The 15,147-nt window shown below is 39.6% G+C and overlaps 1 protein-coding gene across 1 annotated transcript in view; it reads right to left on the bottom strand.

Annotated features, from left to right (window-relative positions):
- Positions 1-14,641, bottom strand: part of LOC308141705 (protein shisa-8) — a gene marked incomplete at both ends in the record, with an annotated part of 91,287 nt that extends 76,646 nt beyond the window's left edge. The window contains one exon of the mRNA XM_080511914.1: positions 14,079-14,641. Coding sequence (XP_080368040.1) covers positions 14,079-14,641 — 563 coding nt within the window. The remainder of the gene's footprint in view (positions 1-14,078) is intronic.
- Positions 14,642-15,147: the final 506 nt, after the last annotated feature.

Here is a 15,147-nt window from a genome sequence, read left to right as displayed (position 1 = left end):
AAAGACATTTTCTTGTTATCAAAACAGGTAACTTGCCACTCTAGAGCTTGCGCTTAGCATTAGCAGCTCACCAGTTATATAATAAAGAAGTCAGTACATCATGAACCTGCTAGAACTAAATATTTAACAATTTATATATATGATATATAATAATTTAAGAAATATGTAAATTGTCTCAATTATGAGACAATTTACTTGGCTTAATTTAATTGTAATGCTTGGCCACTAACTCCCAGCATAAACTCTACTCACCACTCTCCAGCTCCTTCAACACATTTCCTTTCGACCAATGTACCCGCCCCTCCATCAAATCAACGTCTTGGCCCACCACAAACAATGCAAACTGTATTCAACATTTAATTTAATTTAATTTGATGACAGGATACAACTCTAAACACATTGAACATTATGGGGTTGCTACAGTATGATTGATATCTCTGGAACCAACACAAACTTTCTCAGATAGACAAAGAAACCTCATGTGTTGCAGTCCTTATTTATTTGTTAAATTGATATTCATATTAAATTGAGCCTGATTTTGAAATATATTTACTGTGCTTTGGCATTGAAAATACTATGGATGACGACATGCTGATATTTGACAGCCCGGTCTATATTGAAATGATCTACCCTTAAGCATAATTTCAAATTATTAGTTTATCAACATGATGTTTTAAACTGCACTGGTCAATATGAATTTGGAGAATTCTTATATTTGTATACTCTCTTTCTCAGTCAGGTGGATATGAAAAGATGAGAAGGAAACAGAAGGTGGAAGGGCAGGCAGAAAAGAAACGAGGGTATGAAAAACCATTCAGAATGAAGATATGGTGATAATTAAAAGTGACATTGCTGCTGGATGAATGGATTGATAGATGGCTGGATAGATGGATAGATAGGTGGGTAGCGCACACAGACAGCGATAATGCTCGGGACTCTGTGCGCTTCAGCAAACAGCTACATGCAAGCAGTTGATTTTCTGTCAGGGCGACTTGGAGCCAGTGTCAGTCTACAATGGGAAAAGGCCATTATTAGGATCAGTGGAGTGAAAATGGAGCCCATGTTGGACAGCACGGTCCCAAACTCCATATAGACGTACACAAATTGACACTCTCATGGAGAAGCGCACAAGTGCACGATGTGACCGGTACGACTAATGCAGTTTACACACTCCAGAGGAGTTGGTAAAGTACTGTTGGAGGGAATATAGACGGGGAGAGCGTTCACACACACTCACAACGGCGCCTCCCACAAACCTCCTACAGAGCCTCCAAATTACAAAGTCAGAAGTGACACAGATCGCTATCAGCCCACAAACCTGCTCAAAAATAAACCGCCCGTTATGAAGTCATCACTCTTTAATTATCTGTATTGTGAACACAGAGAGAAAAGTAATGCTTCACCCTATTATTTTATGTTAAACATGCTGCAAACATGAAGTTGTTTGCATGAGGTGATGGTAATGTGAATGTGATCTGCAGAAGAAGTAGAAATTTAGAAGCAGATGACTTCTGCCTGGGCATGTCTCTAAATCAAAGTCACAGCAGAGAGGAGATGAGAGGAGAGTGGAGCCGCCAACTGCAAGATGATGGCTGATGAAATTTTGCCTTTAATGTGAAGAAGCTGTGAAGAAAGAAAATATGTAGAGCAGGTTGAAGAATCTCTTACTGTGCTTTTAGGAGTGGAATAAGACTGAATAGTTTCACAGTGGGCTGTGGAGATTATCACTTCAGTGCAGCTTTATTTATATAGTGCAGATTACACCATAGTTATATCAGAGAACTTAGAAATATACCCACCGGTCCTTCATAAGCAAGCAAACCAAGTATGGGGAGGAACTTTTCGAAAGGAAAGGAAAGGCAAAGGGACAAATGTATAAAAAACAAAAAATGCCTGCAAATCTTCTCCAATGACAGTAATGACTGAAGGTGAACCAGAGTAGTGTATCATTTTTAGATTGTGGCGGCTGGACAGTGAGTGAATAAATCCCACAGATTTAAGAAGTACAACAATACCTTGTGCAGATGAAAGCATTGGACATGCTGTAAACCCTACTTACCTCCCACACACGTCTGAGCATTTTAATAATTTGGATTGTCTTATAAATAGAAAGAGATATTGTGTTTTTGTTAGATGTTTTGTTAAAATGTTGCTAACACTGCTCCATTATTGTGCAAAATGCACCCACTGGGATCAAGCTGGAATACTAGATAGACAAAATGTAATGTAATTCTATTCCTAAACCTGACCATCTGCCATGATTCTGTTTTCATGTTTAGTGTTTCACACACAGGATCCCAGAGGCACATATGGGGGAATAAAAGAAAAACAGATAAGGTAAAGACAGAGGAATGAATGAGAAATAGCACGGCGGGAGAAGAAGAACAAGAAGCAGAGGAAGAGATGAGGTTAAATGTGAGAGCATAGGTTTAAAATTCAGAGAAAGATCTGCTGATGTGATCCACTGCAGCAACAGATGAGCCGAGGAACTTCGGGGCTCTGCAGCAATCTGTCTCTCTGAGCTCTGCTGCACTGAGGTGTGGTGTGGAGTTACAATCGCAACTGATACAGTCCCCTCTGTGTGTGTTAAGTTTGCCCAATTTATGCAGATATACAAGATATGTGTATATGTCCAGGAAGATGCATTTAGTCCTGGGAATGTCAACTTTTACGATTTTACTCAAAGTATCCGGAACTTCAGAAAAGATTAAGGACATTTTTCTGACATCTTTGTTTCTCTGAGTTGCTTACTGTACTTCAGCTTCAAAGTAAAACTCAAAATTCGATATTTATTACATTAAGAAATAGGCATGTTGGCATTGTGGGCTGTTTCATGGTATACATAAGCAAGAAAATAAAAAGTAAGGCCCAACTGATATCAATTATAAAGTTATAAGCACCTCTCTTTATGTAGAAAGAAACTGGTATAAGATGTAAACACTAACTTGTGGAATTAAACATATGCCACATGTAACGGTTTACTTTAGGGCTGCGTGATTTATTTCAAATTTGTCATCACAATATAAACATTTGCAAAAGAGAAATCATGAAAGACTCCACTGCAATAAACGATGTTTCTGTGCACTGTGCATTCATTGTCTACGTGTCAACATATTTGGCCAATCAGATGGAGCCCAACTGACCTAGATCACACTGACAACAGGTTGTGTTTCACGTTATTATTTGAACATTACAATTCACATGGTGGCCACAGGGCAGATGTCAGAAACACACAAAAAGAAGTGAAAATGACTAAAAGCAATGGTTTGAATCCAGGCTTGTGGGCCTTTCTATGAGCAATTTGCATGTTCTTCCTTGCATGCTTCGGTTTCCTCCCACAGTCTAAAAACATGCATTTGAAATTAATGGCTCTAGTTACCTGTATGTGTGTGAGTGCGTGTCCTGTATTGGACTGGCGACCTGCATAGGCTGCACCCTGACTTCCCCCGTAACCAGCCGGGATCGGCTGCAGCTCCACGCAGCGCTTGGTTTAGATGAAGCAGCATAGAAGACGTGTGGACGTAGGCATGAGGGAAAAAAACAGTCAGCTTAACAAGGCAGCTGAGTCTGGCTGCTTTAATGAGAAGTGAGAATAACAACAGCTCTAACAATAGAGGTGATATTAACACTGAGGCCTGAAGACATGTTTTACATCAATGATGAGTTTCTTTGTGAGGCACAAAGTCGGTCATGCTGATTGTTTGATCTGCATTTAGAGCATTTTCATAACCTTTCTTTTTGATATTGTCTTGTTTCTTCTCTCGTGGTTCTTAACAGTACATCTATTCTCAAAGGGAATGCTGCTGTGGGTGTTCTCACCAGGATGTAACCACACACAATTTTAGACACCAGTCCAGTAGTCACAATGAGAAGTTGAAGTAGTCACAATAAAACAGCTCAATGTTTCAACCAGAAGTTCTACTGGACCTGAGTGTTCACTGGACCAACATTAAACAAGGTGTTTGGACACATCAGTAGCAGTTTGGTTAGATTTGGGAAACAAAATGACTTTAGCTATATGCCAGTGGTTCTCAAAATGTGAGATGGGTCTCCCCAGCTTCAGGGGGATGCAGCAAGAGAAATCAGGGATGTGGTTTTTCTCAACAGATTTAGATTTCTAGTAAGATGATGGAAGGAAATAAGTGGAGGGTAAAACTGAATTGTTTATCACATTTTTAATGAGGTTGCTGTGTTGTGAGACTAAATTAGAGTGTTACAACAGCTTTTAATTGCCTGTGGATCTCAACAGCTATTGTCAACTACATCCAACTATAAAATTATACTTTTTGTCAGGCAAAGCATCCATGATATGAGAGTTTGAGAACTCCCGGAATTAAACCTTAACCTAAACATTTAATCATATTACTCATGGAAAATATTACAAATACTTCCTGTTTTTGTGATAATTGTGTCTCGAGTGGCTTTAATGAGTAACTGGGAATTGTGAATAACCTGGCTGCCAAGTGGGAAAAGTATTTGAACACAGTCAAACATTGACTTTCTTATTGGGAACTGAACATGAGCATATTGGTTAGTATAATATCCATGTATGGAGGTAAAGTTTCTCAATAATATTGACTTCATAATGCTAATTAATTAATTTCCATAAATAATATAATTTATCTGCGGATAGTCATGTGATTCACTCGTTGGTTGCTTCTCATTGTCATGTCAATGCTGCCAACACTGAAGTTAGTAACTTTGTGATTTTACAGCAGCATATTAATTCACTAATGGCCTTCTGTTCTACAGTTCGACTGTTCATTTAAAGAAACAGGAACTTAACTGTCAGATTAAATTAACCCGCCAAGACTGCACCAAACCTCACAAACCTATGAGAAAAAAGATAATATGTTTTGAACTCTACTGGTCAGAAGAAAAATACTTATTTCATTTGGACGGTGCAGTAGTCGTTTGAGGAACAGCAGAGTTGTGCACACATGTTTATCTCTTGGCTCTAAACACCTGTGACAGGCTATGATGAAAAGCTCCACTGTGGCTGAACAATAAAGGAAATAGAAAGCACTGTTGATGAAATACAATACAGTAAAGGAACTGAAGGGCTGGAGAAAATGGTTGTTTAGCTCCCCAGTGGGTCATTCAATCGCCTTTGCCCTTGAACACATGGCTGTTTAGTGGAATAACTTATGATAAGTGGCAGAGCGCTGGTAAAGGGAATGAGGGTCATGCTGCGTGTGTGTGTGTGTGTGTGTGTGTGTGTGTGTGTGTGTGTGTGTGTGTGTGTGTGTGTGTGTGTGTGTGTGTGTGTGTGTGTGTGTGTGTGTGTGTGTGTGTGTGTGTGTGTGTGTGTGTGTGTGTGTGTGTGTCTAGTAATTAATATTTTGTATCATAATTTACTTCTGAAGTGAGCCACCAAACACAGAATCTAGCCGAGCGGCTCGTTATCCAGGACCTCTAAACACAAACATTCCAATGAGTTCAGGAGGTGAAAGCTGAAGTTAACAAAGACCTGTTTTACTATCTTTACAAGTATTACTGTCAACATGGAGCTTTATGAAATAAAATATTCCAGGAGTGTCTTTCTGCAGCGATGCAATACACCGGGGTTATGCAACGCTCATTATTAAACAAAGGCCATTTTTCCCATTTGTGCTGTTGGTTCCATCAATTCTATATTTTTCATATACAATAAGTGTGGACAAAGTTACAACCTCCTGGTGTTTGGTGGTTTCAGGACATAATATTCCACATCATTGTGTACCGCATTGTACTTTTAGTACATTGAGTTATCAACTATTTAGAAAGCTGAGGCTCACTCTGACTTTTAGTTTTATATAATGTGAATTTTTTTGGCTCGAGCTGTGGATCAATTATGAGATTAGTTCAATATATTGGAATTATTTTTGATAGCTTCAGAACATCAACTGAGTAACATCCACTGATCAATATTGTTTGTTTGTTTTTTTTTGTTTTCTTTTATAATTTTGGTGCTGTACATAGTTTTTCTTACTTAATATCCCAGTTTGGAGAAGAAAAAAAATCTTCAGGACTAACAACAATAAACTAACCTTACTCAGTAGCGACTATTCTAAACTGCATACCTAATAACAACAGACTTTAATTGCAGGTAACATTTTCACTGGAAGTCACAGGCCAAAGCATGACGAGTTTAAACCTTTGAGGATGATTCCAGCTTCATTCAGACTAACATTTTCAAAATGGTCATAAAATAAGCCATAATTATTGCAAGGTTGGCATTAAACGGGGTTCCCATCGCCAACAGCTGCTCCCAGCGATAGGAGACATTGAGTTCTTGTTTTGTTTCCCAAGTCTCTTGCCTATGGTAAGCTTCTTGCCATAGAGCATGTGGAGATGTTTACTGTCGCTTGTGCCAAGTTTGAACCTGTGTGGTAAGAATTTGATATGACTGGAGTAACGACCAGTAACCAGGGGGGGTTTCTCAAATGATTCCATATACGTTTTGATGAAAAGACATTGCGGGTCTTAAGTTGGCTTCAAATCAGCTGCATATATATGTCATTCCAATGTCAACAAAGTAATTTCTTGGTTTTCTGTCGATTGTGTCAGGTTATGATAAATGGTAATGTTAGATGGTAATGGTCGATAGATGGTAAATGGGAATGTTTTTCAAGATACTGTAGCCTCATGCTGCTTTGGTAATATTAACTTGTTTATATCGCTTTCTGAGCCCTTGAATAGCCTGTGTGTGTGTGTGTGTGTGTGTGTGTGTGTGTGTGTGTGTGTGTGTGTGTGTGTGTGTGTGTGTGTGTGTGTGTGTGTGTGTGTGTGTGTGTGTGTGTGTGTGTGTGTGTGTGTGTGTGTGTGTGTGTCCTCTCACGGGTGTTCTTTCTTCCTCCTACACTTTTCAAGATGACACAGTTGTTATCTCATAAACTGTTGTTAATTGAAGTGTAAAAAAAATAAAAAATAAATTTGATTTGCCATATTAATTCCCACTGCTGAATCATGTATCAAAGGATATAATTCATTTTTAATTTTGCTTTGCAGCACTTTCCTCACAACACAACAGACGCAGCAGAGGCAGACAGGCTGAGAGCAAAACAAAAACACCAACAGCCGCTTGGGAGGTGAGAAGCAGTGCGGTGGAGGAGGGAGGGAGGGGGTGGGATGGTCATAATGAGAAGTTTGCGTGTGTGTGCATGCACAGGTGCACATGTGTGTCTTTTGCCTTTTACATCATTGCACCACTGGCTGTTGTGATTGCCTGACCCGAGGTTTCAGCACATTACCACCTTAACAGCTTTGCGGCTGGATTTATTTGTTAGGAGCACACACAGGGCACAAGCCCACGTTCGCGCAGCCGCACTAGCATGCATGTGTCACTCACAGCTGTGCAGTGCTGTCTCTCTGTCAAATGTATGCAGGTTGAAAATGAATTTTAAAATGTTTTAAACAATGTCAACCAGGGTTCATAGTTTCTGGACAGAGGCATAATAATGTATTTTACAGGCAAACCACACAATATCTGTTGAAGGCACCAAATAATTGAGGTTTTTCAATGTTATTTGCAGCTTTATAGCCACATTGATTTTCATTCAGATTCCAGAAAATATTCAAAACAGTTTGTGTCACAGAGAGGATGGGAAAGTGTTGGGTTTAGACACAGACATGGTTTTTTGTCACCGTTTTGAGGCCTGGAAGCGGAAACATTGTTTATCTACTGCAAACAGTCATTGCAGCAACTGACTATCAACAGTTTGGAGAACCAGGGATTTGTTGTGCATGCCATCTCACTTTGTGCCTTATGTACTATATGTTCACCCATGGAATTATTAGAATTTATTTTATTTAAATAGTAAAATAGTGACCACTCAAATGCACTAAATGTGCATGTAGGTCAACTGGGGATTTGTCAGCTTTATATTTCTTTTTCTTGAAAGTCTAAGCCTAGCCGCACACTGATCAAGTGTATTTACCATTAGTGGTGCAAAAAACTACTGACGCTGAAATATTGCAATATTTGATGTTACGGTACCATAAACAGGATGATCAGCGACTCAACACACACTCCTCTTGTGTATCTCTTGCTTGACAATGAGATCCCATAAACGCACAGTATTCAGGTTTGTTGGCTTAAGATAGTAAGCTGGATATATCGCCAGTTAAAACTGAAGAATGTGGGCTGTTGAAAATACAATACATATGAAGGTCCAACTGGTATTAATAAAAAAAATACATTGGTTATGCAAACATTTTAGTTTTTTTTGTTTTTAGCACAAGAGTTTTGCTATTTTATATTATATGCTGTTATTCTTTGTTCTCTGTGTAGAGCTATGCTACAAGACTGTCCCTCTGTGATTAATCAAGCTATTCTATTCTATTTTTTTTAGGCAAAAATTCCAACATATTGTCTTTCATTCTTGTGTTAAGATGTGTATCTAATCGTCACAGTCTCAGTAACTTCGACCATGAGGGCTCTACCCAGTGTGGCTGTGCTGCTTGCTTCATCTGCAATGACACAACAATTATTGATCCTGTTTACATGCACACTATAAATTCGATCATTATCGGATTAATGGTTATCAGATTATTCAAGTGATCATCTGAACATAATGTGATATGCTTTATCAGAGGGTGGCAGTTTTTTCGTTATGAGAAATAGAATTAGCACACCTGGATTTGTCTACAATGCTGCCATCAGGATTTTACTTTTACTTTTTACATCTGTGCATGTGTTTAAAAAGTGACAGAAAACAAAAGTGAGGTAGTTACAGTATGAGTGAAAGACAAAAAACAGCGCGAACATGACAAAGTGACATTAACACTGAGGCCAATTAAGAACTATTGAATAAGGATGAATTTGATTTTAGATTCAATGAAAAACCTCAAAACAACAAAAAAATCAAAATGAAGATTCAGTCTGATGCCACTTTGCATGAAATCTGATAATGGACTGAAGCATGTAAACAAGGGATTTTTGAATATACGTTTTTTGACATGCTTGTAAACACAGCATGACATCAGATATCTTATTACTCCCAGTTAAATTATTTTTATTAACATGCAAACAGACTCATTTCTGTTGCTTTTGGAGTTGATTAAAATTGTGTCACTTCAAAAAAAGATCGTGTGGTGAATCTAAAAACTTTATACTCAGTTCAGATCAGTTTTGTAAGTTTGCTCATTTGTGTGTGTTTTGGTTGAGTCGGTGTACAAATACCTGGGCTGAATTAGCCTAAATTTACACAATGGGATTAAAACCCACGCCTCAACTTCACATCTCTATGACAAATGTTTTGTTTTGGGTGTTTTTTCTGGCCTGTGACGCACATGTATTTCTAAAATGCCTATTTGAAACCTTTTGGCATCCTCTCTCAATTCTCTGTCCAGTACCATGAGATAAATCTTTTTTTAATTAAGATCAAAGTAGAAGCGGAACCATACACTGTGTTTTATCTGCAGCTCTAAATTTCAAATCAGCAGAATCAGCTTCACTCTTCACTGGCTGGATCCTCCGTTTTACTCCAATAACTTTCCACCTTTCATCTCTCTCTCTCTCTCTCTCTCTCTCTCTCTCTCTCTCTCTCTCTCTCGCAGGACGTTCATGTCGATGCAGTGGTCAGCTGCTGTGTGATTCTTACAGTCTTCTTTCTTTCTCGCTCTCTGTCTCTCTCACTTGCACGCGCTCTGGCAGATATGATGTAAACAGCTGTGGTTGGCAGTTGGGTAGTGAAATCAGTGAGTCCCCGGTGTGACCTCATTTCATCCTTCTGTTCGTTTTGTGTTTCTTTCTATTTCTCAAACGCACTTTTGCTCCTCTCCTCCTGCCTCTTGGTCGCCGCTCTGTCTCTGACCCTTTCCAGAGAGACATAGTAAGACAAATGTTCCCCAGGGAACAAGGCTATGGGCACATTTCTATACCCTAGCTTTTGTCACAACACCTTAGCCTGCTCTGTGTTTAAGTGTGAGTTGCTGCAGGCTGAATGGGAAGGTGCTTCGAAAATGCGCCAAATAAAAATAAAAAAACACATTTCTATGACACAGTGTAAACTCAAAACACATTTCCCCTTGAAGCAATTTCCCACTGTTTGTCAATTATAGAAACATGGCCACTTGACTGATAGTGCTGTTTGTGTTTAAACATTTATGTAAAGTTTTCACTTGTGCCTAATGCAGTTTCAGGTCTAATCCCTTTCTTTTGCTGCATTGACTTTGTTTCCCATTACACAGCCTTTAAAACTCATCTCACATTCGGTCTTGTGCAGTTACAGGCAACAAGTCCTCATTTCAAAATGCAGTGGTGCACAAAATATAGACATTTTTCACTGCTGACATTTTGGATTGGTGTTGTAGGAACAGGTGATAACATTAAACTCACCGCATCCAATTTAGATGAGCTACTTGCAGGGTGCTGGTATTGTGCACACTGCCACTCTGTCATTGCTCAGAGGGGTATTTGATGGATCTGAACCATGCCTATTGAAATGTGTTTGACGCGTGCTTTTCCTGCTACGCCAAGTGAAAAAAGCCATCAAAAGGTACTCATTATGCAACTGAATGGCCCCTGCAGGCGTCATAAAGACCATTATGATGTTAATATTGCTGATTGGATTTAGTTATTATCACATAACCAAAACAACTGTGACCTTGTCTGCAATTACTTGACATACAGTGACACCCTCACAGAACTTCTGGCTGGTTCAACCAAAACATTTATCTTGATTAATGGATTATTTGCATGGATTTCATTATTCTGTGATTTCTCCAAATTATTAATGTTATTCGTCACCTGTTGCATTGCAGTAAATGTTTAAAATTTACCTCCATTTGTAGTTAGCACTTGGCCTGATTTTAACTAGACTGGCAATAAGTGGCATAACAGCCTATCTCATTCATTTGCATTTGAGATAAAAGCTTGATTTTATCAAGGAAGGTCACAGTAAACGGTCAAGCTACCAAAGTTTTATTCTCTTGTTTCAGAATCTTTCGGTGGGACAGATGTGGGCAAACAGCTGTCCTGCTGATTGGGGGCTTACGCACGTCCCCTCGAGGAAAGCACAATAAAAAAATGCTCAGCATTTATTCTGGCTGCGTGGCCTGCATGTGGTGACATCGGCCAGGCACATTTTAAAAATATATCTCTAAAAACAGGCCTTTGCCTCAGGTAATATAATTTACATATTTGCTTGATTGCGTGAATCAAGCGACGCCAGCGTTTATTGGGTTATTGGTGGCTCAGTGCAGTTTAATATTAATGAGTACGGATGTTTGCTGCTATCATCTTCCTCCTCCTCCTCTTCCTCTTCCTTCTCCATATTGTGCTCTGGGAGGTGGAGGAGAAATTTGGTAATGACAGGATTTTAAAGCGGCCCCCATGGGCTAACGCTTAACACCCGATAGGCTGGCCGGTCACCGTCTCTCTCGCTCTCTCTGTCTCGCTCTCTCTCTGTCTCTGTCTCTCTCTCTCTCTGTCTCTGTCTCTCTGTCGCTCTGTTTCTCTCTCTCTCTCTCTTCACACACACGTTCCTCTGTACTAGAATTAGCCATTGGCTGCACTCCAGTCAGATCCGCTCAATATTTCACCCTTCCAAAAACCAGCCTCTCTCTTCTCATTGTTCTCCAGAGGCCACGCATTGCCAGAGTCACAGTTGTGTCACAGCAATCAATCACCCATCAATGTGAAACGGCTATACCGATGCAGAGAAAACACCACGCAGCCTCACTGTAATTTTCACCCAAAACTCCTCCAGTTCCAGCACTTGACATCTGTCCTCTGGCATCTCCATCCCACCACCTCACCTCCATCCTGTGCCCCCTTCTTTCTCTCTCCCTATTTGCCCGTCTGCCTCTATTCTGTTGCTTTCTCGTGGTTGAAAACAGACTTTGTGTCCATTGTCACCTCACTGTGGCTCAGTTACTTTTATTCATTACTCAGCTGGTGGCCCTCTCACACACGTGCAGATATTTCTCAATCCGTGCTGTATGTGGCTGAAGGTGCTGGGAAAGAACAAAACTACACAGTAATGTGATTACTTTTTAATTACAAAGACACTTAAGGGATTACAATTTGAAAATCAGTGCTCAAATTATAGTCATTAATCTCAGTAATGCTCAATTACTGTCGAAGCCTGTATAATAACAGTAATGTAGTGTAGTCATAATGTCGAGCCAGCATATTGCTTTGGGGTGACGGTCAACATTTGGGCCAAATGATCACAGAAAATATGCTCATGTGATGACATTTGGAACAATAGTCATCTTGCTTGTTTTCCCCAAAATCTGGGATCTAGGCATGTGCCTCGTAGTAATCTAATGACTACAGCTCCAGCAATTATCTAATAAAACTGCAAAACAACATCAAAATATTAAAATATACAGCTTCGGTAATCAAACTTCCAAGTTTTGTATCGAGTCAAGAACAGATTATATGTCAACTATTCATGCCTGGACAGTTTGAATGCTCACAGTTAAGCTCTATGCTCTACACTAAATTCACAGATGGATATGGACAAAGCCTTTTGGGTACATTATGTGCGTAATTTGGTGCATTACCAGGGAGCTTATGAATGCATAGCAAACAGTAAAGCCACTGATGAAGTACACGACAGTGACTGTGTGAATATGTACATGGTCCCAAGCATATCTTACTTTGCCTGGGCATCAGGACAAAGAACCTATCCGAAATTTGATGATTTTGCCTGATTTAATACTGTGGAAAATACTGATCTACTCAAGGTTTGCTTATGTGAGCAAATTTGATAGGAGCGTGTGCATTCTGCTGTTCTACCTATGAAACGGACTTAGGATTGCATCTAAGAGCTGTACAAAATAGCACACTATCAATTTAGCATATTTTCCCTCCTGAATATTGAATATCGTGGGTGTGTGTTTCAGATTGTGCAAAATACTATGGGGGGTATGCAAATAGACATTTACATGTGATTTACAAAGTCTGAAAATATTAGTGTTGTTTATGATTGCATCAGTTTTTTTTAATGTGTTTGAACATTAGGTGCAAATCACAGGAGAGGTGTGGTTATTGTGTTGAAGGTCGTTTCTTCAGCTCGCTCACCATGACTTTTGTTTACAAACTTAATCATATGATTTTCTGTGTTGTATACTTCTTAGGTTTTGCAATCATTTATATATCTTAACTGTTATTGTTTTTCCTGCACAATCCACTTTGTGAGTAATCATCTCCCACATTGTGTTTCTTTGCCTGGGTTTTTTTTGGTTTTGTTTTGTTTGCAAAGTTCTGATTTATTCACTGTATTTGATGACTTCATCCACCAACACGAACAACTCCATAGTTTCATGTTTTATTTTGTGCGTGTGGAGGCTCAGAGCTCCATCCAGTCACTGTGTGGCAAACGCAAGCAAATTGATCCCATGTAAACAGGTCTGAAAGCATACAAAACACTCAATTGAATATTGTTTGCATGCGATGTCTCTTGTGGTATTATTCTCAATGGATCACTTGCAAAATGCATGTAAACAAAAGACACAATCTATTTTCCTGAAAGTGCAACTTCACATGCTTTATACAGCATCTTGGTATGTCAGGTTCATAGTTGTTGGTTAGCTTAGTTGAGCTGGCAGGTGCTTAAACCATTTTATTTCTTTCTATTGTTTTCCTCCTGCCTGACATTTTCAGTCTCATTTTAAAACATTTCAAAAAGCAAACGTATTTGAATAGATTTGACTATTTATTTCATCTTCTTTTGTAAATGTTTAATCAATTTGCATGATCTATAGATCCATCTACCTCGCAATTTAAATATTATCAGGCAAATCTTGAAAAACTTGATGAATCCACATCATGATGTGAAGTGACACCATTATTACCATAATGATCACTGTCATCACCCATTTCACATCTAACCAGTCTCACAGCTGTTTAATTTCCTTAATTGTTAATTCTTTCCATGCCCAGTGTCATCAATCCATTATTTATTCATTCTTTCATTCATGCTACTCTTCTTATTACCTACCAGTAGATGGGTATATCAGATCTTTATCTTTATCATTTTTATCTTCATCAATTTTTATTCCTTTTAGTCCCAGTATCATCGCTACATGCATTCATAAATTTGTTCATTCATTCATGCATTCATTCTGCTCTTCTCAGTTCTTACCTGGAGTTGGTCATGTCTGTCTGTCCTCCCTGACTCTTCTCCAGCCCAAGCTTGGTGAAAATCCCCACCAGCACCATGATGGCCACGACGCCACAGATAATATAAACGATCATGTGGGTCCGATCGCGATCTGGTTCCTCATGGACCTCTGTGACAGGCGCCACCGGTTTCCCAGTGTTTGCCCACACCGGTGTGTCATAGTTGGAACAAGAAGTCTGGTCCAGACTGTGGACTTTGAACTGGCAGCAGAAGCGGTAGAAGCAGGAACCGCAACAGAACATGTAGATACCTGCATTACAGTTGAAGGGCGGGTCCCACTGGCCCATGACATCATAGTAGCCCCAGCAGCGGTTACTGCCACTGAGAGTGGTTTGGTCCTCTGTTTCTGGTGTGGGTGTTGCCAGCGCAGCCTCTGGTATCACAGAAGACTCTGTTGTCTGGTTGTTGGAGACCTGTGCCAAAACCAGACCCGATGGCCGAGAGTTCAGTCCACCCAAGGTCGTCAACCCCAGGAGGACCGCCATTGAGATGTTTACAAAAAGTTTGTACATGGAGGTATCCATCTTGGGCTCCCAAGTTCTTGTGATATCTCAATGCTGATGTGTAATCGTTAATACCAGGCCCGACTTAAAGGTCCTAGGTTTCACAAACAAAGAAAAAGAAAAGTTAAATATTGACAGTTTTAAACCAAAATCACAGTCATCAGTCATAAATCTCAACATCAATAATCACTTGGGAAAAGAGATCTGCATCTGTAATTACCTGTACTTTCATAAAAGGACATCCAATTACTGTTGTGGGAGTTATTATACACACAATTACACAAACCAAGATTGTCTTCGAGGTGCAGACCAAGTGAGGGAAAGAAATCAATCTGCCATCTCAACATGCTTCTAATAGGAGTGAATGAGTCCCCTGTGAGCCCAGCAGACACTCCACAGTCACTGTGTGTGTGTGTGTGTGTGTGTGTGTGTGTGTGTGTGTGTGTGTGTGTGTGTGTGTGTGTGTGTGTGTGTGTGTGTGTGTGTGTGTGTGTGTGTGTGTGTGTGTGTGTGTGTGTGTGTGTGTG

This window comes from Blennius ocellaris, assembly GCF_963422515.1.
Source record: "Blennius ocellaris genome assembly, chromosome: 16".
NCBI lineage: Eukaryota > Metazoa > Chordata > Actinopteri > Blenniiformes > Blenniidae > Blennius > Blennius ocellaris.
This window is presented reverse-complemented; position numbering and strand designations above follow the sequence as displayed.